Below are 25,085 nucleotides of genomic sequence, written 5' to 3'. Positions count from 1 at the left end.
AGAGGGAAATGAGAGCAGATGAGAGAGAGGAGAGTAAAAATTATTCAGAGCAGGCAGACTCTTAGGTATCTTTCAGAGTAACAGATGTAAGCATAGCGTGGTACTGATGTTCTGACAGCGAACAGGTTTGGATATTTGGCCTCAGTTGTAAGATACTGCTCACACTGGGACTAAAACACACACACACACATTTCTGCCATAGAGGGAAGCTGTTAGAGCACTAATCGGACTGCATAGTAATCAATGCTAAGCATCGACTGGCTGAGCAAACACAAACACTCGCTTAATGTTTGCATAAAAGAAGCCACACAATATCATGAAGACATCTACAAATATTTGCAAACACGCTGATGAGCTAATAATAGACCGTGTGCAAACTCACAGTGCAAAGTCGACTTTGTGATATTTTGTTTGAGAGACTCTCTGAGTTGTCTGAGAAGCCAGGGGAGGTTTGGGTATGTGTGTGTATACGTGTGTGTGTGTGTGTGCGTGTACCTAGGTGTGTATATTCAGTGAGTGTGCCTGTGTCAGATCACCTGGCGAGCTCACAGTTTGTTTTTCACTTCCAATCCCTCAAGCAGTGAGGCGTATGTCACATCTTTGCATGTGTCCTCAGTCTGCCTGCAGAGTACTTGGTTCTGCCCAATTACTGAGATGAAAATGCCACTCCACAGAGGACAATGATGAAAAAAAAAAAAAAAAAAAAAAAAACGACAGCTGCTGGGCCACATATCACCCACAAGGTGCTAAATGCACAGCAAGCAGTCTGCTGTGTGCAATGGGCTATTGCTCATGCACAGTCTCACTTAACACGGGGCTCTGTATTTGCAAGTCTATTCTCTCCACTTGCTTGTGTGATGGAGGGGTCTAAACATGCTTTTGGTCAAAGAGAGGAGAAAATGGGCCAAGCCACCCTCATCCGAGCCTGCTTTTCTCGGCATTCCTGGAAAACAGTCTGTGGCTGGACCAGATAAGCCAAGAACAGAGAGCGTGACCCGAAACAGCCAGCCTATTCCGCAAGACCCAGCACACCACGCAACCATAGACTTCATGGCTCCTCCATGGCCACGCTAGCCGGCAGCCTTTGAAGCCTGCAACAGTCTCCCCTCTCGCCTTATCTTTCCACACACCCTCCCTCCGTCTGCCTGCCCTCTCCCCCCATGCATCTGCTGCGCTCCTCTCTCCCTCTACCTCCCGTATTCATTTTCTCATCTCTGTGCCTGTGTCTCTGGCCCCCACCCTCCGCTCTTTCTACCTGTTTCATCTTGACTGTGGTGGCAGTGCTTGCGGGGACTCGGCACTGCTTAGGGCTCATTAGGCGCTGGAGCAAGAGAGAGGAAACAGATCTAAATTATCCTTTTCATTCTCTGACAGCCTCACCCCTCACTCATCTCAACTCCAGCTCTGAGTCTTTTATCTGCACGCACACGCACACATACACAACTACACACACAAAAAACCTTTCTTTGTCTGAGCTGCTCTGTGATAGTTCTTTATGATCAAGCCTGAATGTCAACCAACTCTATGTTTTCTTTATTCTCCAGTTGACAGTGAAATAATACATGTGAATTATGACTCATGCCGATCCTGTCTATCCCCTCCGCCCGCCCGCCTGCCATTCTCTTTCTTTCCCTCCATCCCTCCTTTCCTCCCTAACTCTCTCATTCCCTCTGTTCTCCCGCTCTGTATCATTCAGTGTCTGTCACTGTCACTGTGCGTGCCTTTGGTGCGCCCCGCAGGCACAGTCACGTAGCAGCAACTGACACGAGGATGTGGCCGTGGCTGGCTGCGCCCTGAAGAGCAACTAGAGAACACTTTAAAGGCTGCTTGACAGCTGGGTGAGAGATTCTCTGCAGCCCCTGAGGCCCACGCAACTCTGGCTTCAGACACAGGCTTTACGTGCAGACACCACGTACGTATGGGTTGGAACAAGGGCACGAAATCTCATGCACCGTAGAACCACAAGTGTGTTGCGCCGGAAACAAAGTACCCAGGCACATGCATACTCGTGACACTTGACAACACAGAGCCCTTTGATCATGACCACATGCGAGAAAGACCAGTGTGTCATATACAGTAAAAGTACCATAAACAATTTTTGAAGGAAAAAAGCTCTCACTGCTACGTCTCCCTCTTCTTCACTCCGTAAAAAATCTCCCACAGACCCCTGACACGTCTAAACACTGAGCATGATGGGGACTGTGACAAATCAAACTCATCCTACATAAACAAACTTCACATTGATACCAAGACAGTAGTGACATTTGTATTGAGTTGGGAATTAAATATTGGTATTTGTAAAAGCTTACCTAATAATTTATGAGATAATGGAGAGCTAGGCTAATTCATTTTTGTTTGTTCTTATTTCAGATGTCAAAGGGGGGCTCTATGAGAAATTCAGAGCGTATGAGTTGTCTGGTCACAGTTCTCCACATGGAGGTGGCTGAGACGGCGGCTAGCAGCTAACAGTGCTAACTCCATAAACAACACTAAACCACAGCAACAGAGCAGACGGAGCTAATGCTGTTAATCAGGGGGGAACCTCAGGGTGAGAGCTGTGCTTCCGTGAAGGGGACGCAGGAGACATGTCCCCCTAAATATTAAGAGCATGTGTATTTGTTTTCCCCTGTAAAAACACAAAAGTAAAGGGGGGACTTTAATTTTAACAAAATTAAAGACTTTACACCATAAATTGATGCAGAAAAGGAACAAACTGATGCATAAACATTCACCAGAATGCAGGAAATTAAGCACTCGATGCTAAAATCTGACAGAGGAGCCCCCAAATCCCCCATTTCATATATGTCCCTTCAATGCTGAAGTGAAACCTGCACCCTCGGTTTGCTGCTATATTAAAGCTCTGAATGTCACATCACCAAAATATATTGAAGTGAGGTGAAAGCTTTTGTCTGTTCTGAGCCTGAGAGAAATGAAATATGAGAAAGAAAATAGCCACAAATATCTTCAAAAGTTAAAAGCAAAAAAGTATATCAGCAGCTCCCCATGCCACCAGTCAAACCCCTACTGCCATGTTAAAAGCAACCGACATGAAGATGTACAGTGTAAAAATAGACACACTGAAAACTGTGAGGGGTCCACATATGATGATGAAAGGTGCAGACATTTCACACTGCAATACTTATCATCCAAATGCATGTAGTTTTATATGCCTCCTGACAAGATGTTCAAAGGCCAGCCTACATGAATGTGTTTTAACACAATTCCTGAATCAGTTCTATTATAGTGTTTATAACAAAATCATACAAAAAATCACATGTAACGTCATCTGTAAATAAACCTACAATGTTAGTCTGTTTTGTCCTACGCATGCTTAAGGCCCCTTTCTTACAGATCATACAGATTTCATAGTGTGTACTATATGAGTTCATTATCCCATACATGTTTCGTGTATGTAATCCAAGATACAAAAACACGGTCTGTAAATGTACAAATGATATACATTCTACAATTGATAGGATTCAATAGGATTTTCTCTTTAAGAGTATATACTGTAATTTCATATAACTGTTTTTATTTATAATCTACAATAATCAATATATATATATATATATATATATATATATATAAATATAAACATGAACAACTTTCTCCCAAATCCAGAAAGAGTGTAAAAAGTCAAATTTTGTGATATTGTAGGGTATAAAGTCTGGAGCTGCTCCATAGACAATGAATTGGGAAAGCTTAGAGCATCTAGGGGGAATGTTGTGACTATATGCGTACATTTTCTGTTTCAGAACACTACAATAAAATAAAGTAAAATCAGGCTCCCATTTATTGTCTATGAAGCACTCCAGACTTTATACCTTATGACATCACAAGTTTGAGACCTACTTTTCTGCTTTCTGGCTTGAGAGAGCAGCTCATGATCAAAAATATTGACTGAACTTTCCCTATAGAAATAACATATTGGAACGCTTAATTGAGGTGGTGTTACCCTTTAAACATCAGGTACATTTTGACCACCACCAGCCTTTGCAGGTCAATATTATTATTCCATTAGTTGTGGTTCCATAAATGAAGCGTGGAGAAACTTTAATACCTCCATTAGTCGCTACAATGACAGCATTGATTTAATGACACCATTGTGTTAATCGTTGAAAAGTGCATCTTGGTGTAAGATGCCTCTTTTGTTTAAGATTGAGACAGCGATGTGCAGCGTCCTTTAATGTAACATTACAGGGAAGATAACTTGGGGGTGCAGTGCGAACACTTAAAGTGACAGAAATTATGTCTGCCTATCAGCAATTAATTGGTATCTTCAAGTGTATGTCGCTGTAGCCTTGTCATTCTGTATTAATGTGCAACACAGAGACACACACACAAACATATACACACACGCACTGATTTGGAGGTCACGTGTTGTCGACACTATCTGCACTAGTTCGGAGCTTTCTTGCTATCCCTCCTTCCAATTAATCTTTTTCGATAAACAAAAAACAAGCAGTGCAGCATGAAGAACAAAAAAAAAGAAAAAAGAAAAAACATGACTAGCAGTAGGAGTAGAAAAAATAGAAAAACTGAAGGGGAAAAAACCTCGCCAACTTTTCGGTCTGGGTAGGTTGGCCAGAAATAATTGGCTGTCAAGGATAGTGAAGGCACTGTTCTTTTTCACAGCCAGACTGAGGAACAATACAAGGACAGTGTGGGGGACAACAGGAGGACAGGGTGGAGACAGAATGGCCTGTCGCCTTTGTTTCCATTAAAGCTCAACAAGCAGGCCTGCAGAGGGTGTATGGGTCACTGCAGGCCTGGCTACCTCTAATAGAGCGGACGAAGAGAGATAGAGGAGATATATTCCTGTTCCCTTGCATTCACTCCCTGCAGGGTGAAATATACAAATGTCCTCTTACACAAGCCGCAATTTTCTCGGATTCAAACAGGGTTTGGGTCGTAACGCGGTGGGTGTGCCTGAGAATGAGGTCTGTCGATGGGCACAGGCGAGGCTGGTGGTGTGGACATTCGGCTCACATCCATGGATGCTTCCACTTATCACATCCCCGGTGACAAACCCTTCCTGCACTGTCGCTGACATAATGAATTTTCGAGGGGCCAAGCTGCAGGTTTTTATTTCACTATAATCTGCAGGGGACAATGAAGCATGAGAGGCAGGAGTCTGTCAGCCACCGTGTGAAAAGATCCTTTGGCACCTCACTGCAAAGAACCCTCTGAGAAAAGTAGATATAGAGGTGTGAAGAAGAGCGAAAAGTAAACAGGAAAAAAAATGCCTTGGCGTGCATCCTGATAGTTTTGCACAGACATACACACAAATGCTGGTGTACCTATACAGCACAGAAGACAACAGACGCATAATACGCACACAAAATCCCCCCTGTGCACTTATAACACATAAGCACAAAAGCACAAACACGCACACACACACACGCACACAGCCTAATAAAAAAGTGGCAAAGGCTTAGCAACAAATAGGCTCTGAATTTCATATTCATGAATTCACAAACTCTAAGCCTATCAGCTCAGGCAACAAAGGCAATCCTCTCTCCTGTTCCCCCTGACTCACTCACCTTCCTGCAGGTACATGACAGCCTGTGAGTAGTTTTGCAGTGCGTGGTGTGTTCTCCCCAGGCTGCCGTAGGCCAGTGTCTTTGCAGCCAAGTCATTAGTCTGAGCCGCCACACTTAGATGCTGTTCCTGGAACACCACCGCCCGCTCGTAGTTTCCAAGCGACTCGTAGGTAAGGCCCAAGTTCCCATAGGCGCGGGCCTGGCGCGTGGGGCTGCCCGCTTCCTCTGCAATTTCCAGGTCACTTTGGTGGCATCGCAGGGCTGTCTCATACTCTCCCATAGACTGATAAACAGCACCCAAGCCGCAGCTGGCGTCGCCCTCCAGCAGTCTATCCTGGGTATCACGGGCAATGGCCAGCTGACGCTCCAGACAGGAGATAGCCTGCTCGTAATTTCCCAGCTGGCTGTGCAGTGCGCCCAGTTCACCGTAGGCCTGAGCCTTGCCTCCACACTCCCCCAGCTCGTGTGCCACCACAAGCCGCTTCTCAAAACACACCAGTGACTGCTGTAGGTTTCCCATGGCCCTGAAGGTAAAGACAGAAAACCAATGAGATTAGGATTGAGATATGTGCGATAAGAAACCGACAAGACAACCTCAAAGAAAATCTGTCACTGCTATTTTCTGTCCAAATTGAACAAGTACTGAGATATCTTCAGTGCCCACAACACTCAAAATAAATCTCCCTGCTTATCTTGGAGAAAATATATTCTTGATTCCTAGAGATACATATCTGTTCTCGCTCTATTAGGATGCAACAGGGAGCGCACATTGCAGCAACTCTTTCATTTGCAAGATCAGATGATTTTAGTTTTGGTGTAAATGAAATATAGATTTAGATGTCCAACACACTGCTGATAGCTGCTGATGTAGACAGACTACAGTGTGTGTGGAAGGCCACAAGAAGAAATGTGAGCTCTGATATGAAATTTAAAATTTAGGCTGTGTTCCAAAGGGTAACGCCGTCTACCATCCTTTAAAATGAGATGGGTCATCTGTCAAAGGATCCTCGCTTCCATCCTCTAGTGTATATGTTGACAGAGTGCCATTCATCCCATCTTGACATTTTATTCACCCTCACAGCCTTCAAATAGACTTTATTCACATGCTCAGGCACCACCAACAATTGCCGGATGCCGGTTCAAATGGAGCATTAAAAGAATAAAAGCCTTAAGCTTAATTAATGTTGTGTGATAATATATGTGCTTGACTAAGAGCTGTTAGAAGAGGAGAAGGGTTTGAGTGCGATGTCTATTATTCCCCTCTGAACTCATGCATGGCTAATACTGCCGTGCGTGATTGCCGTGGTGCCATGCTGATGACGCACAATAAGAAGAAAATCATCTGCGAAATGAGGATTTCAGCAAGCCTTTCGTGTTTTATTTTGCAGTGTTAGTCTCCCAGGATGCTATCAGCTCTTTGAAGCATACGGAGAAATAGAAGGGAGAAGAGACACAAGATGTAAGAGGTTGCCTTGAAAATAACTGCGGTTCCCTCAGTTTCAGACGTCTGTGTGCCAAAGCCTCTTTGCATACAGATAAGGGCCAGGGCCACTAGGCTGCTGCTGAGACAGCTAGCACCAGGCTCACATCCAAGCCGTGCTCACCAGCAAGGTGCCTCTAAACTATGGTGGTCCTTTATTTTGAGCGCAAGGAGAAAAATAATATGCAAAGTAGGATTACTGTCATTATTAGCATTACTCAGTCAATACAGTTATCTGCTACTGCGACAGCTAAGGGAAATTGATACCGCTGCATAATACAAAGAATGGAAAGTATTTCCCTAGAAATGTGAAACAGAGCTTTGATCACGCCCAAAAAACTCAGGCCCAACTCTACATGAACCTGTTTAGTTTCTGTCCAAGCCCAGTCCATGTCTGAGCCACAGCAGCGAGGGCTTGAGTTTGATTGGAAACCCAAATTTTAAAGACCTTTTTTTTTAATATTACAACATTTATTAAAAGCTAGGGCCTCCTTCTTCCCTTTCTTGTTTTATTTCTGTCTGTCTTGCACAAGCCAGGTTCAGCAAAGCGAGCTGCACCCCTCGCCCCTTCATTGTGCATGGAGGTCCACAGCAACATGACGCACAGATGATGGTTACCACTCTCTGCTGTATGTTACACACATCTCTGCCACTGTGAGGAAAGCAGAAGCAAACACTGCTGACCAAGTCGTCTTGTTTCCCCTCCCACTTTTGCCATGCAGGCACCAGAATGTAGAATAATGTTTTGTCAGGTTAAATCTAATTCTAAAAATCAACATTTTCATTACTTATAATGGCTTTACAACATGGGCAACGCAGCCCAGACATTATTCATTACATTACACAGACTATAAGGTCTGTATTAAAAAAAAAAGAAGGGAAATTGGCAAGAACCTGACTATTGAGAAATTAAAGCCCAGTCTGGCCTGAACCTGGAGGGTTGGGTTAAGTGCTAATGTGAAACAGTCAGTTAAAACATTACACCTTTCATTTACAGAGGACTAACCTGTGTCCATTGCCTAAGCCCCTGTAAGCCTTCTCCTGGTCTTGCATGCGGTTGAGGCTCTGGGCCACTGACAGATACTGGTCATAGTACTTGATGGCTTCCTCAAAGTCTCCCAGAGCCTCATAACAGTCTCCCAGGTTCCCATAGGCCCTTCCCCTGTCCATTACTGCCTCGTTGCCGCTCAGCTGCTGTAAAGTGGCCAGCTGCTGCTCCAGGTAGCCAATCGCCTCCTCCATCACGCCTACATTCATTTTAGTGATGCCCATATTTCCGTACACCTGAGCCTCCACGACAGGATCCTTCAGCCTCCGTCCTAGCTCCAACTGCTCTTCGTAGCTCTTGAAGGCCATGGCGTACTTCCCCAGGGCCATGTAGACAGCTGCCAGGTGACCGTGGGCTTTGCACTCTCCTGGCACGTCGCCCAGCTCTTGATACACCTCCAGCTCCTGGGTGTGGTAGCCCAGAGCTTTGTCATATTTCTGCACAAGTCTGTAGGTGGCCCCGAGGGCGGCATAGGCACAGGCCTCCATCCTACGCTCCTTAACCTGAAATGAGATAGAATGTCACAATATCAGCAGGTGGGACTTAGGTGAGTGATGTCAAAATTACATTCCACATGACATTTCCTATTTATATGATGAATTGTTCTAGTATATGTTGTACTACATTGTGTGTGGCCATACCTGGTGAGCTAAGGCCAGTTGCTGCTCGTAAAACTGAATGGCTCCAGCCACATCTTTTTTACAGACAAATATGTCCCCGAGGTTCCCCAGAGCTCTGAAGCGAGCTTGTGCATTGTTCAGGGACTGGGCCAGGGACAGCAGGTATTTCTGACACTCCTCCGCCTTAGTGAAGTCTCCCAAGGCCTTGAATGCTAAACCGAGGTTACAGTATGCCTTGGCCTGACTCAGTTTGTCATGAAGGTCCTTCGCCAGAGCTAGGTCCTGCTCATAGTATTTGACGGCATCCTGGTAGTTGCCCAGACAGTAGTGGGCATAACCCAGATTGTGACAAACTTTCCCTTCACTCTCCATGTCTTGGAGGTCAGGGGACAAGCGGAGGTACTGCTCGTAGTAGGGCACGGCCTGAGGGAACTCTCCTCGAGAGCAGTGGAAGTTGCCGAGGTTGCCCAGAGCCCGCGCCTCACTCTGGACGTCTCTGAGCTCACGAGCGATGTTGAGGTGGTTCTGGTAATGTTGTAGAGCGCGGTCATGGGCTCCCAGGGCTTGGTACGCCACAGCCAGGTTTCCATGGGTGGAGGCCTGCGAGGCCCGGTCATTAACCTCCATGGAAATCTGCAGCTCCTGGCGATGGTAGCGAACAGCCTGGTCAAAGGCTCCCAGGGCATTGTAGGCATTACCCATGTTACCATAGGCCCGGCCCTGAGCAGCATAGTCATTCAGCTCCTGAGCAATGGCCAGGTGTGTTTTGTGGAGTTTCAGTGCAGTCTCATAGTCCCCCTTCATCTGGTGGATGATGCCTGTGGAGAGAGAGAAGAGGGAGTGCGAGAGGATGAAGTTAAAGACCCATTCAGAGGAAAATTGTAATTGAGTAAAATTCAAGTGCCTAGTCAGCTCTTCATGTACAAAACAAGTCATTTGGTTGTTAAAATATGCTCTCTGAGCCATCTGTTCTCTGCTTACACAACACACTCTCCAACAGAATTATGGTCATTAAAATGTAGTGCAATCAAACAGAGTTATTATAACACCAAAATAGAATCTTTTGATTGCCTAAGCTGTCTTTGATGATTGTGTCTTAGAGGGATTTTACCAAAACCAACAATTTTTCCACAGAGTTGGAAACGGTTATGGGAGAACAAGAAAGAAAGACAGAGGAAGTAAAAGTGCGGGGAGAGCGTGAAGAGCTGATGGAAAGCTCAGCAAACAACTTTAGAAAAATGAGATAAGTATGGAGAAACAATAAATAATGGAGAACCCAGTGCATTGAGCGTATTATCTCTGATAAAATACCATCCTCAGAAAAATAATAGCTTTACCCCACAGCCAGGCAGCCATCTGGCACACACACATACATACACACAACATCCAAACAAATCTGCACCCAGACCCACATGCTTATACACAATGACTAATACACAGCAGAGAGTAAAGAGACATCACGGCATATCTATTGCATCTCTCCTCCTTCCCTCTGAGACTCACTACTAATCTTTGGGTCTCTCCTTTTGCATTGCCAACCAACTCTCAATGATAATAATTGCACTGATAATATGAAAGCTCACTGAGAGAGAAGACAGGACGGCTGAAGGTTGGCGGATGGACAGCTGCAAGGCAAATAACTTAGTCCTTCATTCACCAGACTGGCCATCATTGCTTTGCTGCATCAGCATGGAGACTAATGGGCTACTGGGATGGGGGTACGGCTGCTGATGGGACAACAGGGATGGAAACAGTCAGAGCGGGTGGGAACCAGGGGTGGAGAGGGGCTCTGTGGCTTGTGGTGAGTGTGTGATGGTGCCGCCGGGATTAGTTACCGCCATGTGTGTTTTCCCATTTATTTCATCCGAAACCTGCCACATTATGGGCCTGAACACAGGCTATATAAACAGTGGGATTGAAACTAAACAGACGGCTCAAACGACGGCAGAAGTTATACGATAGATGTGGCCATGCATTCAGATGTTGGCTCAATTAAAAAGCAGCACATTAGGCCAATGAGAATGGGAGAAAAAAAGCTTTGGCGCCTCCACACTATGAGCCACTGGGCTGCGTATTGGTTTGACACATTACCAGGTATGTAACACATATACTGTATAGTGCACATAAACTGTTGTAGGCTGGTGGACATAACCCACTAGCGTGCAATTTGCATGATCAATATTTCACTCTAAATCAAGTCTAAATGAGGGGATTTGTTTCAGACTAAACCTGCCTAAATTGGATGTCTGAAAAAAAAATCCAACAGCTTTTCTCTGCAGACAGATTGGATTTCGCTGAGAAAACATCATCACAGATCCTCTGCCTGCTTAATTCAGACCATGATTCAGCATGCAGCAGACACCTACTGACAAATCAAACCTGATTTGCTGTTTGTTTGCTTGCTTGTGTCCTCAGGTTAAAGCAAAACAACCTGAACTGACCTTGTAATCATCAGGTCAGTGCCCCGAGGGCTTGGTATGCTAGACGTATCACAGAGTAGAACACAGAGAAGCGGTGCTGCCAAACAATACAGGAGGATTTCAGATTACAAATGACATAACTTCACAATGAGTGAAATTCATTGTGGTTCTTTGGACTATGCACAATACAAATACAGTAAAACTGTCCTTAGCTTGAGCCAAAATAAATAAATGTGGCTCAGAACATTTTGGATTTTAAGGTTTCACTGGCACACACATTTCCTACACCTTGGACAAACCCCTCAGATTTGTCTTTCCCGGGAGTCTTTCCTAAGACTGGAAGCACGTTAAGATTCACAGCAGGCTAGTTGGAAGAGCACTGACAGCTCTCGCCACAAAGTCACTCCCAAGGTTATGCTTTTCCCAATGGAGTCTGATCTTACTGAGGATATAATGCCTACTGATGTATTACCAGCAAACATGTTCCATGCTGCAGGCTAAAAATGGATCTGGGGCTCGGCGATGGACGGAGGGGTAGAAAAGACAGCCGGGGCAGAGGCTGGGGGTGTATGGCGAGGTTTGAGGTTGGGCTCGGAAGCTGCAGCCAAAATTGCCATAAGCCTTAGGCTATGCCTGGAGCCACACTTGAAGCAAGAAAATATTTTCTGCCCTCCCCCCCATATGGTAAGAGGATTAGGGAACCCTCTGGGAATAGTATCCAGCAGGATAGTAAATAAAACCATACCAAACAAGCTGGAAAAACACTGCTGAAACCAAAAAAATTTGGAATCAGTGCGGGGACTTTAGCTCAAGTGGTCACTGTGGTGTGTTGTCCAAATCAAAATGACCCAATCAGATTCAATTTAAGTGAGTCTTAACATCGTAAGTCTGTGGTGCGTCCTAAATGCACTTGACTGTAACATATTGAATAATATGGCTCAATTGTTTCTCCTTTGAGCACAGCTGGAGACGATGACTGTGAAAAACCAGGACAAAGCACACACCACATCATTCAAATACTTTTACACAGGGCCCTATCCATCCAGAGCCCTCGCCATCCCCCCATAACCAAAGACATTAAAAGCATGGCAATGTGTTGTCACTTTTCATTACACAGCTGGGTGTACATAGAGGGATATGCTGCAGTGATGACTTTGAGGGATGGTGTCTTGTTCTGAGTAAATCACTGTGTCATTCTTCCAGGGAGCTATGGAGGTCCAGAGCGCCACTGCCTACAGTCAGCTAAGAGGATTTTTTTTTACCAACAATGGTGCTGCTGCCACTGGGCTGGTGTGATACTAGGAATAGAGTAGAGATGACCAGCCTGAGCCCAAAATAATGACTTGGGTTTGTTTCTCATTTATATTCCAGAATGAGGTCAACATTATAATTTGCATTCATGTTTGAGGAAATAAAACCCGGAACATGACGCTGGAATTGTGGTGTGTGTGGAAATGTTGACTCCTATTCAGGTCTCAGCTGAAGAAGATTGGCATGTGTAAAGTACTAAAATACAGTAATTTACACATTTTTCTAGTTTGGTGTTTTAGTGTGGTGAAAAAGAAGAAAAGAATTGCAATAGTCTGACTCAATTTTAGTCACCACAGAGAAAGGGGAACAGCAGATTGAAAAGGTTCATACCCAGTATGTGTAACCTCCACAGATGATATACGGATGACTGTATCATGATATGGGGGATTACTTTCATAGCGACTTCCACTCTAATCGTGTCTATGAAAATGAAAGAGTGAATGGAAGTTGAAAGACTCCATTATAATATGCAAAGTATCTTATGAGTTGTACTACATACAATAGTGTATGTTATGATCTGTGGGGGGAAGTAGTGAGCTGAGGCAGAGTCTGGATCCTGCCGGGGTCTGCAGGAGTAGGGACAGGGCGGAGTCTGGGCTTAAGGTAGCAAATCCTTACTCGCAGACACAGACATCTCCTACAGTCTGACTGACAGAGAGACAGGAAGGGGGAAGATAAAAAAGGACAGCGTATGGATAGATGGATGCGTGCTGTGTGGGTGGTCTGCCAACAGAAACACGCAGACTGCTGTACGTGTCCTCCAGCAGCACCAGCTGAGCTGCTTCCCTCCCCGCTCCCGCTAACCCTCACCACACCAACTGTGCCTTTACTGTCCACACGCATGACATCTGATCCCTCCTACCCCGTAATCCAACAATGCTCAGTCTCGACGTCTCAACGTCTCAACTTTGTTTTGCACTGCACTATCGCCTCTCAGGTTAGGAACACATCGCAATTCGTGCTGAATTAGCAGATGTGCCGAATGCAGGGATCAGTTGTTTAATGCAAAAGAAAGCTACAGCTCTTTTGTTTCACTTAATGAGTAGACTGCATGCAGTGAGCTAAAGTTTAGTGTAAGCACAAAGCCAAGGAGTGTGTGTTTCACAGGGCCTCTAGTCCAGTTTCTGGCATGGTCCTCTGTGAGGAGATTGAAGGGGGCCATGCAGGGGGAGTCGGGGAGCGTCTGCTGCTTTTCCAACAAACAGAAATTTGGGGCCAGGGTGCACAGATGAGTTAGCAAGCAATGATCTCTTCAGGGGAGCAACATAAGACCAGCATCCTGAAAATCCAACCACCTCATCAACCTCTCTCTTCTTTTGTAGGCCTGCTTGTATTTACTTGAGATATTTACTCAGTCACTAATGAAGAGTTGAAGATGTCACCGATCTCAGATAAATGCACTTTTTTTATGTATTCAATAGGCTCTTTTCCTGTCTTCCCCCCTGTTACAGCGTTCTTTCATTCATCCTGTCTGGGCCATTAGGCTCGCTAAATTCCTCTGTAAATTCAGCCCTCTCCTGCTCGCTTTCCCTCGTCAGACTAATATACTAATAACTAATATATCTCCAATCAGTGCTGTTTCCAAGGGCTTAGGTACAAAACTGAATAATCTCTATGTTTCAGTGCCTCAGGCAAGTCTGGTTGCTGTCTGTAGTTTGTCCCTGCTGTGGGCAGTCGGAAATCACTTTTGAAAAGGTACTGGGTTTATGTTCATGCAGCCATTGTTGTTGTTGTTATAATGATGATAATGATGGTGGTAAAAGCATTAGAAATTATGTTTATCTTATCTACTAATTATTCGACAATTCTGCCTCTTTATATGCCATTTACTGGAAAGGCTGACATAATTCCTTTTATGATTAAATGCTAAAGAGCTCTCAGTCTCAGGGTCAGTGTTTTTTCAACTGCCAAAAAACACAACCTATTAAAAATATGAATACAATCGACTAGTGTGACATTGTTAGTGTCAGACATGTTACAAAACCTGGTTATCAGATGTCTAGACCCAGCACATTTCCACAACTGATTTTCTGGAATGTAGATTCCAGCGTACTCGTTCTCACATGACCCATAAGTGGAAAAAGCTGTAAGTGCAAAAGGGGTTTAGCATAAAAGGTCTGAAACTAATTCAATACAGAAGTTTTTTTTTTTTTTAGATACCGTTGATGAGATTTGAATAAAGAGCATTGCAGTGCACATTGTCTGATTCTGTGCTGTTGTGTGAACTCTTCTTCCTGTTGTTTTCCTCTTTCTGTTGCTTTGTTTTTGTGAGCATCAGCAGAAAGCATTCCCTGGGGATGCCGGATAAAAGGAAGGGAGAAAAAAAAAAGAAGCTTAATTAGGACTGTTACCTCCAGCCCTTCTCGCTGATGGGAGCCGACATTTAAAGTGACTTCTTTGAGACATATGGTCAAACGAGGAGGTGTGAATTGTGGAAAAGAGGCCACGAGAGAGGCCGGCTTTAAACACAAGCGCTATCAAACAAACTTATTCAAAGTCTCTTTGAAGTGAAATGCAAGGGGAAATAATAGAATTTAGATTCTGTTTCATGAATATCAGAAATGTGAGCTACATGGAAACCCACCACTTCAGTCCTCACTCAGATATTAAATATTGCTGACTAGGGGGTAAGTTAGCCAATTAATGAATAATAAATGGGGCTGGAATGCAACATTTTCATATCCTTTATAGGTCAGAGTGTGCTGAGCCAGGGCTGCTGGTACCGCTGGGCATCATGGTTAGATATTAAAGCATGGCGATCTCTATACCACTGTACCTCAGAGCCATGTCAGCTGCTGCTCCACCCACACTACACGCAACATTAACGACAAGCTGAGAGGGCATAATAAAAGTTTGCTCTTTCCTGTTTCTGCAACTTCTCCTTCCCATCTTTCACAGTGTTTTTTGGCTTTTATCGCTGCTGCTCGTTAATCTTCACTCGATCATCCTTCCCCCTGTTTGTGCGTGGCGTAAAGGCAGCATTTTTTGAAGTCTCAAACAACATCCTGTTAGTTTTAGCCCACATCTTATTGTGCTAAGCAGGCTCGCGGGTGTCGATGACGGAGTAACAACGCGCACCCCACTGCCGCAAACAAAAACAACAACAACAACAACAATGGGGCAATTACCGACTGATGCTTCACAACCTCCACTTCATCCTCTGTTATCTTCATTATTCAGCTCCTCTATTCTATCAGCTATTAAAGGTAATTAAGCGATTCATCAAGTCAGTTTCAATTACTGGGAGCTTGACAGCTGCAGATTACAATCGGTAGGGGTGAGGAGAGAGAATGAAAGAGGGACGCGTCAAAAACTGGAAAGAAAAAAAGGAGAGAAAGAAAACAGACGAGAAGTACCAACAGATCAGGTAGCACTGAGATGGGCAGCAAGCTTCTTTGGGTGTCAAGGGGTACTGCATCCACGTGATGGTGCAACAGGCTTCATCGTCGCCACCCACTCATTTAGCCTCTGCTCTGGAGGTCTTTGACACTGCATCAGCTACACTATCATTACTCTGTCATGGACTGGAAGAACTGCAGTGTTGCAACTAATAATGAAACAGGGCGCTCTTGCCATCGTAATGGCAATCACACTACAGATAAGAACACATTTGCTGCATGACATATAGTCACTTCTAATAAAGCTCACGTGTACTGAAAGATCATAAAATGTTCTCACCAGAGCTCCTAATTTATGACATCTAGATCACTTTTAAAATCAGGTGTGTGTTGGTGCTAAGAGCACTCCAGGATATGCGACCATTAGGCTGGTCAAAGGACGACTTCAATTTATGTTTGGCTGATTAACCCCACTCTCTGCTTGCACACTTTTTCACATTAGGTTAAAGAATAATTCATCTGGGAGGAACTATTATGCCTCTTAGTTGTCCATTAGAGTCAGGTTTACTACTGTCTTGATGGCTATCATAAGTCACCCAGCATAGGTTGTAACTGCTGGACTAAATACAGGAGAATTGGCCATACCATTTATCTCCTGGGGTATTGAGTATCCAAAGGGACACCTTTATCCCTAAGGTTCCTTTCATCATTATATTAGCAGAATCCACAAGGTTACCTCACTTTTAATGTCAGTCTAGCAGGATTTGCCTGTAAGACATTGGATTTTTTAAGGGGACAATAATTACATTTTAAGATTCAATCAAAAGATCCTGATCGTATATTTAATTTCCCCCATCTCGTTTTTATTTATTTTCACACTACTTTTCATTTCAAGACGTGATTAAGTCCAACCCAGAGTGAAGGTGAGAGCAGAGCAGATTAATGTGAAAAGATTTCCTGCAAAAACTACACATTTTTTACAGGGGTTATTTATACCCTGACAGTGTACATAACATGTTGGCATTCTATCACCATATAACTTCCTGGGCTCACAAATTACTGTTGGCTTTAACATGCACCATCCTCTTCCCTGGCTCTCATGCAGAAGCCCTGCACTGCACACTACCTTCTGCCTGCATAATCTGCTGGGTACTATTCACTGTAGGACATAATGCAACCCTTAAATAGTATATCTAAAAACAACTTTACATAAAATAGTGATGATATGGTAACATACTGCTGGTTTCTGCCTCAAAACACCCAGGTCTCACTAACCATAAATATCATTGAAAACAACAGTAAGTAAACAGCTCATTTAAATGAAGACAAACAAAGACTGTAGCCAGCAGCACAGTGAGCAGGAAATGGAAGCTCTCATACTGTATCCCCAAAACAATAAAAGGGCAGGCAGGACACCTTACACGCTCTCATCTTATTTTCCTCTCATCCCTCCTTTGAGTAGGTTAGGTCAAATGTAGCTAAAATAACTCTCATAAATTCCCATGGTGAAGCAAACAATCAGTAAACACTTCCAGTTTGCAAGATTTCTTACTATCTAACTACCAGATGCTTCCTTATCTCAGAGGATGTGTTGAGATATGGATTCATCACATGAGGGGCCTGTATTTTGTCCTCCACTGAAAGGGTAAAAGAAGAATCTAAAAGGATGTCATACTTTCACAATATACTGTGGATACTGTGAGTGGATTTCCATTAGAGGGGATGAGATGATACCCAGATCCTTGTAAAAGGGATTTAAGTATTTGGGGGAGATCTCACCAATCAGTTCTAAAGAGAACTCTTATACCGAAGTCAGTCATGTGTCCCTGGGAGATTCACTCTAGTGATCAATACTTGTACATTAGAATGGACAATGTTGACTGATAGTGCTTCACAATGCATCCAGCAAGGTGCTGCGCTGGCCAATCAATGCATGCAAGTATACATTCCTGGTAGATTACTTTGTATCATGGACAGCATCACTATGCAGATTGTGTCTTGATTGTCAAGACAGCAGATAAAATTATTGCTGCTATAAAAACTTTCTGGAGTTGTAAAATCCATCTCATATCTCTCTTTGCATCATAAACCACTGTGTAGTGTCTTAGACTGGACCTCCTTGATTTCATCACTGGCCGCTGAAGCAACACACTCACAGTTCTTAACAGAGTACTACTTTTCATCTCAATTATCAAACTCTCCCAATAATGATGCAACAACATTACTGGTTTTTCCTGCCATAGCATTGGATTACGTTTCATAATGTATCTTTGAATCCACTAGTAATGATAATTCCTCAATTCTGAGATAATGACAGTGATTATGGGTGTCAGTTTTGTTTTATTTTGCTTTCAATAGCCTGACACCCATTAACTGGTAACTAACATGTTCATTTTTAAGAAAAAACACAAAACAATGTGAAATACAAGAGACTTTTCCTTTTAGTTTGATGCTCCATTGAGTCAATGAGCTTTAGCGCTGCGTTTCAAGGTTCGATCCACTTAGAGGTGGTGAATTTTTAATGTTTTGTGTTGTAAATGTATTGCCTTTTACTTTATTTTCTGATGATTTTGTTGACAGATAGGTGGCCACCTGCATTAACATGCTGAAACATAGTGCCCAGTGACACACCCTCTGGTCTCCCCTGGTAAGTTAGCTCTGGCCACTTTGCACTGTGCACCACCTGGGTCCGGTAGGAGCTTACTAGCTGCACCACTCATTCAGCAATTTCTGCTGGTAACGCCAATGGTGGCAGGATGGCAGTGCTAAGGAAACATGATGGCCACCCTTTGGTCTCCCCTCAGGTAGCCCTGTTGCATAAGGGCTTTTATTTTGAGCCGCAAAACTCCCTTAGCATTGTTAACTATGATAGCACCAATAGCTGTGCTAACACTGCTAATGGTGCTAACAGAGTAAACAATAAAAACAGTAGTTAACAATGCTGAAAGAGGTTTAGTCACCAGGGCAAAGCAAAATGTTTCCACAGCAACACCACTGGGTCAGGATGGCGTTACCAATGGTTGAGCTGCACCACTGCCTCCCTGCTGACTCAGGTGGAGAGCAGTGCATTAAACTGAGGAGTAGTAAAATTAACCTATAGACTGACATAAGTGGTCAAAAACATTCTCTGACAACCCAAAGTGATCTATTGTTATTCAGCACACTGTGTGTTAACATCTAACCATAGAAAGCAAATGATCTACCAGGAACATATGGAAGACTTTGGCTTAGCAACTAATTTATCTCAGAAGTCTTTTAGCATTGTGCATACATACCCAGATTGGAGGAGGCCCTTCCTTCTGCGGCCCTGTCCTTCAAACCCTCAGCTATCGACAGCTGCTGTTCATGGTACTGCTTGGCCCTCTCCAAGTCCTGCATGCAGCGAGCAGCATGACCCAGTCCTGCATAGGCTCTCATCTCAATGGACTTTTCCTCCAGCTCTTGGGCAAGCTCCAGAACATGAGTATGGTAGGACATAGCCTTGTCAAAGTTGCGGTGGTAGTGGTAGGCACTGCCCAGGTTACTATAGGCCCGAGCTTCTTCTCGTTTATTTTCCAGGGCCTTGGCAATGCCCAGGTGCTGCTCGTGGCATTGGACAGCATTTTCAAAGTCTCCCATGGCGATGTAGACAGCCCCCATGTTTCCCAGCTCGCGAGCCTCAGACAGCTGATCCTTGGACTGCTTGGCCAGCAGGACACACTGCTTGTGGCTGGCTAGGGCGTTCGGATAGTCCCCTATGGCTGTATATACGTGGCCCAAGCTGCTCAGCGCCATCGAAGCAGCCTATGGATAAAGAGAGAGAGAGAGAAAGATAGACAGCAAGTAAGTAAAACAGAAAGGTAATAAACTGTAGGCAAGTGAAAAAAATCTCAAATAGCCCCATTAATTATACCCACATTCCATCAACAGTGAGTAATTTTGTTGCCTTTGCATTGCAGATTTCCCACCCACACTTAAACGTCCCTTTAGCCAGAAGTGCTGTACATCAAATGGAAAAAAGAAAAAGAAAAAAAAAATCTAAATTCCCAAATCTCTTAGGAGGCTTACTGCTCAGAAACCAAACAACAAGCAAAACCTGATTTGATTTCGTCTTTGCTTAGCAAGGAGGGGGGTAAAGTGTGATGCAGATCAGCGCAGCGGCAGGCTTGTTTTAAAGCCGTCAGTTTGCCCACTGCAATCACGCTTCATGGCGTGCCACCACCAACGGAACAAAGACACTGCTAATCAGGAGGGAGAGGAGAGGGGTTTTAGCTTCACAGCAGAGCCACGGGGGGCCAACTGGCTGACTGACTAACTGCTGGCAAGACCTTTCAAGCTAAAAACAGAGAGAACAATATTCTGTATATTCTCATCTTCCATTTTCTCAAGCAGTGTCCACCTGTGAAAATAAAAAATACACTGGCTGCAACTGCAATGGGAGAGGTTTAGCAGTTAAATTGGAAAAGTTTCTCAAAATGCAGTCTTGACCCCCTGTGTGACACATTCACTGCCGGCTTATTAACTGTTTATACAGAGGGTAAACAGCTGGGAATTGGGGTCAGCTGTCTTTGTGCGAGCAGATGTTCAATTAATCATGCAGGGCCAGCTAATAAAGCATCTCCTTCCTGAGGTCCAACTCTGCATCCTCCAGCCAGGAAGAGGGTTGGATGCAGGCCAGCGGAGAGGACAGACATCCTGACAGTGAAGGCCACAGAGCTGCCCATCTTGCCTAGCTTGGAGCCTCAGCAACAGGGGTGACCTGGGTCATCCTGGGGGCAATTAGAGCCAGATAACTAGAAAGTCAAAAGTCAGCTACGGTAAAGGATGGAGCAGTCAATGTAGTTTCAGCTGTGGGATGTTTATGAAAGCAGCTTTCCTGGCCATATGTTGCTAACCGGCCACTGACACTTGCGTTGGGCTTTAGAGGAGGCAGGAGTGGTGCTATCTTCAATTTGAAATTTACATAGATATTATCTAGCATATACATCAAGATGTAATTTGAAGAAAGAGCAGAAGATATTTTCACTTTGCTCTAGCGCCACATAATGAAACTCTGAATAAATGAAAAGCAAAGCACATAGTTGAGAAAAAAATCAATACCGCAGAACACACTGAAGACGCTTATAAAGGCGCTTTTTCTTTGAATCGTTCATACGTTCTTTTTCTAAACACACACATACACCCCTCCTACCTATCTTTCCTTCATTTCACATAGCTGCTGATGCCTGGAACCAATTACCTGCTGACATAAGGACTTCCAGCAGTTTGCTCAAGTTTAAAGACTCGACAAGGCATTATACAGGCCCAGGGAGGCAATTACCCTCCGTCACAACTGTTGCTGTTTCATGTTCCCAGATAGCCTATCTAGGGCTGCTCAATTACATGTGCCTTTTGAAGCTTCGCTCCATCTCTCCGACTCAAACTTCCACTTTTCTGAGCCGAAAAACAGAGAGGATTCCTCATCTCTGTCTGTGCAGTGGGAGACACGAGAAGAGAAAGCGAGAAGGGGGGAACGCAATCTTTCTCCAGTTGAGATGAGTTGCTCTTGTGATCAGTGTCCCTCTAAAGTGAGACTGCAACGCTGCATTTTCTCCTCAGATGGAAGCCAAGATAATGAGGAGCCAGCCTTGCTAGTCACAGAGGATGCACTGTGTTTGGCGCAGGGACAGACACTGGGACCATATCTCTCTCACTTCTGACTGCAGCCCTCTCCCACCACTGCTCATTTTGACTTCCCACCAGTATCGCAAAAATAGGGATTCTGTCTGGGAGCGAAATAATTGCCCGAAATACATAATTTCTGCCAAATTGACTTCATTCTAATTTGATTCCATTTCTTTTCTGCACTTATCTGTCCTCCCTCCCTGTTCTTACCCTCTCTCCCCCACTTCTCTCAATCCATCTGCAGAGTCAGATCTGATTGTGTTTACAGAGTCCAGCCCTTCTCCGGATGTGTGCTGATTTGATTAATCCTAGCGCCATGCTTTATAAACTGTTGATAAACCGCTGGCTCTTATCAGCAAACACATTTTGCACCAAGGGTCTCCTAATGAAAGGTAAACTAGTTCTGCCTGGGAGAGATGGAAAGGGAGAAGGGAGGCAGCAGGGTAAGGCTGAGATGACATGTTAATCAGAAATGCTTGGCTCCAACAACATTATTCCATTTCTTTCCTCTGACAAGGACAGTGGTTTAGGATGCCTTGCTGATTCTCCTCTGTCAGCCTCCTCTACTAAGTATGTTTATATTCTGCAGCACATTAGAGAAATGGCTGCTTGCATAGCACATGCTAGAGGTAATGTATTGTACTTAGCATAATTAGCCCCTTATGTCATGCAGCAGTGCTGCTCTTGATGGCTGGGCTTGGTGCAAGATCTGTTACTCTGAGCCCCTGGTGTGTTTTATTTCTTACCCTGGAACAGCCGAGTCCTGCCCACCACTTCACTGCTGTGTTGAAATATGTGGTTATGCCTCGCCTTGCAGCTGTGTGAATATGCCTTTGAAAATCCTCCTTATTTCACTTTGGACCTCTGAGCTCTGATATACTCCAAACAACCAAGGCTATCATCACAGACTGGCAGAGCTTATGGGACAGGCGGGGTTGTCATGGAGATGTAAATAGTTGGATTAGGGCCTACCAGACCTCGTAGAAGCTCATAAACACGTGTGTGGACAGAAACAGGCAAACAAAGCAATCGTCCACTGCTCTGACATTAACTACTTTCATAAAAAATACTTGCCCCTGTCTTCTTTTACTACACTTGCTGGCTATACTCCATTAGAGCCACACTTCTCCACTGGCATGGCTTTATATCACCAAGGTACGACTTGAAAACCAGTGTCAGTAAGCTAACAGTTTTACTATGATACACGTAACTACACAAATTACCTGATGGTCACACGGATCATTCCAGAGACCTCAAAATATTTGTGTATCTGATGTAAAAGTTGAGAGTGAGACAGATGGAAGAAAAAGTGAGCATCAGAGAGACAGAGAGTCGGAGGTGTGAGGTGTTAAAGAGCTCACAGTTTGCCCTCTGTCCAAACGCCATGTCCTGCAGGAGGGCAGGGCAGCCACTACTTCAGCAAAGTGCTGTTAATGGGATTATACGGGAGAGGAGAGAAGTCACTCTCTCTTGACATGGGAAGATGGAGAACAGGTTTGATTCCATTACTGCAGAGGTGGGAACAACCCCATCTTTCATTGTACCCATACAGATGTTAGGCTGTTAGCTTGGGAAAAACATTGCTTGCATGGATGCAGACACACGCACTAACTGCATTCACAGGAATAAAAAAATAAAAAAATAAATAAAAATGCGCCATATAATGCCAAATTTAAATTAAATGCATGAATGAATTTGAATTAACCCATTAATCGTTTAGAAAATGTCAGAAAATAGTGGAAAAAATGCCCACTCCAACTTCCCAGAGATGAGAGGATGACATCTTCAAATTGCCTGTTTAGTCTGACAAACTGTCAACAGCCCCAAATAGATTCATTTCTCACGCGTATGACACAAAAATAGCAGCAAACCTTCATTTTAAGAGGCTGGAACAAGTAAATGTTTGTCATTTTTTTTCCATGATAATTGCCTTAAACAATAATTCACATACAACATCAGTTATCCAAATTGTTTTCTGTCAATAGATTAATTAATTCATCAACAGTTTCTGGACCAAAACTGATCAAATATAACCCAGGGAAAATATTTGTTTCCAAAAGCTTTATGTATTGAGTGCAGGCTGATATTTAATGACAGGGTTGAGCATCAGAGAAACAAACAAGCCTCTGTGATACCAATCATTTCAAAAAGATGACTCATGTGACTAAAAAAACACTCCAGCCTTACATTGAAACGGTACACGCGCGCGCGCGCACACACACACACACACACACACACACACACACACAAACAGCTGTCTAATTAAAAGGCAGTGCAGAGGGAAGGTGAGGAGGACCATGCACCAGTGTTTCCCTTAACGAGCTGGGCTCTAGCAGCAACAGGAGCTGGCTGGCAGGGAACAGAACCGCACACACTGGAGGCAGCGGGCTGGGCTGGGGGGGCAGGGTGGGAGAAGAAGGGGGGGCAGATAAAAGGCTATGGGAGAGATTGTGTTTGAAGGATGAGAAGAGAGAATGCTGGAGACATCCCCAGAGCGAGGATGTCTTTAGATCTGAATTCACCTGCAGAGATGCATTTTGACAAAAAAGGAAACATCTCAACTGTAATAAACTCAGAGACGGAACAGACCAGTCAGAGAGGCTCTCAAAGAAGCTTGAAAGATGTTTTCCGAAGGTGCATGTTCCTGTCTGTGTGCATGTGCAAAGAAACATGTATGTTCATGTGTGCATAAATGAGAGAGAAAAGGGGGGTAGAGAGGAGGCATGCTGGTGATGTCGGCGTACAGGCTGGGGGCGGGGGATGGATATGATAAAATATTCAGCTGGTTTTATGGGTGTATGCTCCATTCTCTTCTCTTGCTCGGTGTTTGCACACAGATATTGATCCTATGGGAGGAACCATTAGATCAGCCAAATGACTGCCTCTCTGCCATATCAAAGCCTTCTGCTTTTTTAACCAGGCAAATGTGGTGCTCTGCCAAGTGAGGGCAGGTACAGCTGTGCCTGATTGCTCTCTTTCATACATACACTCACAGGCATGCACGGACACACACACATGCACACAGAGGGATTTGGCGGCCCACTGTGGTTGATAAGCCCGACATGGGCCAAGCTGAATTCAACTTTGCTTCCTGTCGAGCCAAATTACAGAGCTCCAACTTTTTATTTTTCCAAGTTTTAAAATGATATGATAAAAAAAATCATATCTCAGTTGTTTCCAGAATCACAAATCAACACAAAACAGGAAGTGTACCTTATTTTGGAAAGCCTACTTATAAAAAGGCTCTGCTAATTTGCTTCAGAAGAAAACAAGCACAGATATCATACCTTACCTGGCTGTTAACCAATTTCTCTAATCAATCATCAGGGCTAATCAGATCTATTAACAGTGATGAGATACGAGTAGAGCCACTTGTTTCTCCACAACCTGCGTGACCTCCAGCTTGTAGATAAATGACGCCAGAGGGCCTAATTCCTTTAGCCTTCACAGGACATGTTCACAAAGGATTGATTGTCACTAAAGGTCAAGCTACGGGTAAGGGCACTCGTGACAGCTACTACCGTACGCTGTGTGTCAGACTGTCTGCCGCTCAAACAGTCACACACTCACACATCCACACATACTGTACACTCAGGAAGAAGCACATAAACACACTAACACCCATGCAGTATAACATGGCATGAAGAAAAAGACACAGAAAAGCTGTAGTGAAGGCAATGCT

The 25,085-nt window shown here is 44.2% G+C and overlaps 1 protein-coding gene across 3 annotated transcripts in view; it reads right to left on the bottom strand.

Moving 5' to 3' along the window:
• Positions 1-25,085, bottom strand: part of LOC125890053 (tetratricopeptide repeat protein 28-like) — a 196,007-nt gene that overhangs the window by 19,647 nt on the left and 151,275 nt on the right. For all 3 annotated transcript variants that reach the window (XM_049578447.1, XM_049578448.1, XM_049578449.1), the window contains 4 exons: positions 19,036-19,543; positions 8,713-9,509; positions 8,030-8,574; positions 5,544-6,067 (listed from right to left, as the gene is read on the bottom strand). In XM_049578447.1, the coding sequence (XP_049434404.1) occupies positions 5,544-6,067; positions 8,030-8,574; positions 8,713-9,509; positions 19,036-19,543 (2,374 nt within the window). The remainder of the gene's footprint in view (positions 1-5,543; positions 6,068-8,029; positions 8,575-8,712; positions 9,510-19,035; positions 19,544-25,085) is intronic.

The sequence above is a fragment of the Epinephelus fuscoguttatus genome, linkage group LG6, assembly GCF_011397635.1.
Source record: "Epinephelus fuscoguttatus linkage group LG6, E.fuscoguttatus.final_Chr_v1".
Taxonomy (NCBI): Eukaryota; Metazoa; Chordata; class Actinopteri; order Perciformes; family Serranidae; genus Epinephelus; species Epinephelus fuscoguttatus.
The sequence above is the reverse complement of the archived record's forward strand: the minus strand, read 5'-3'. Positions and strand labels throughout refer to the sequence as shown.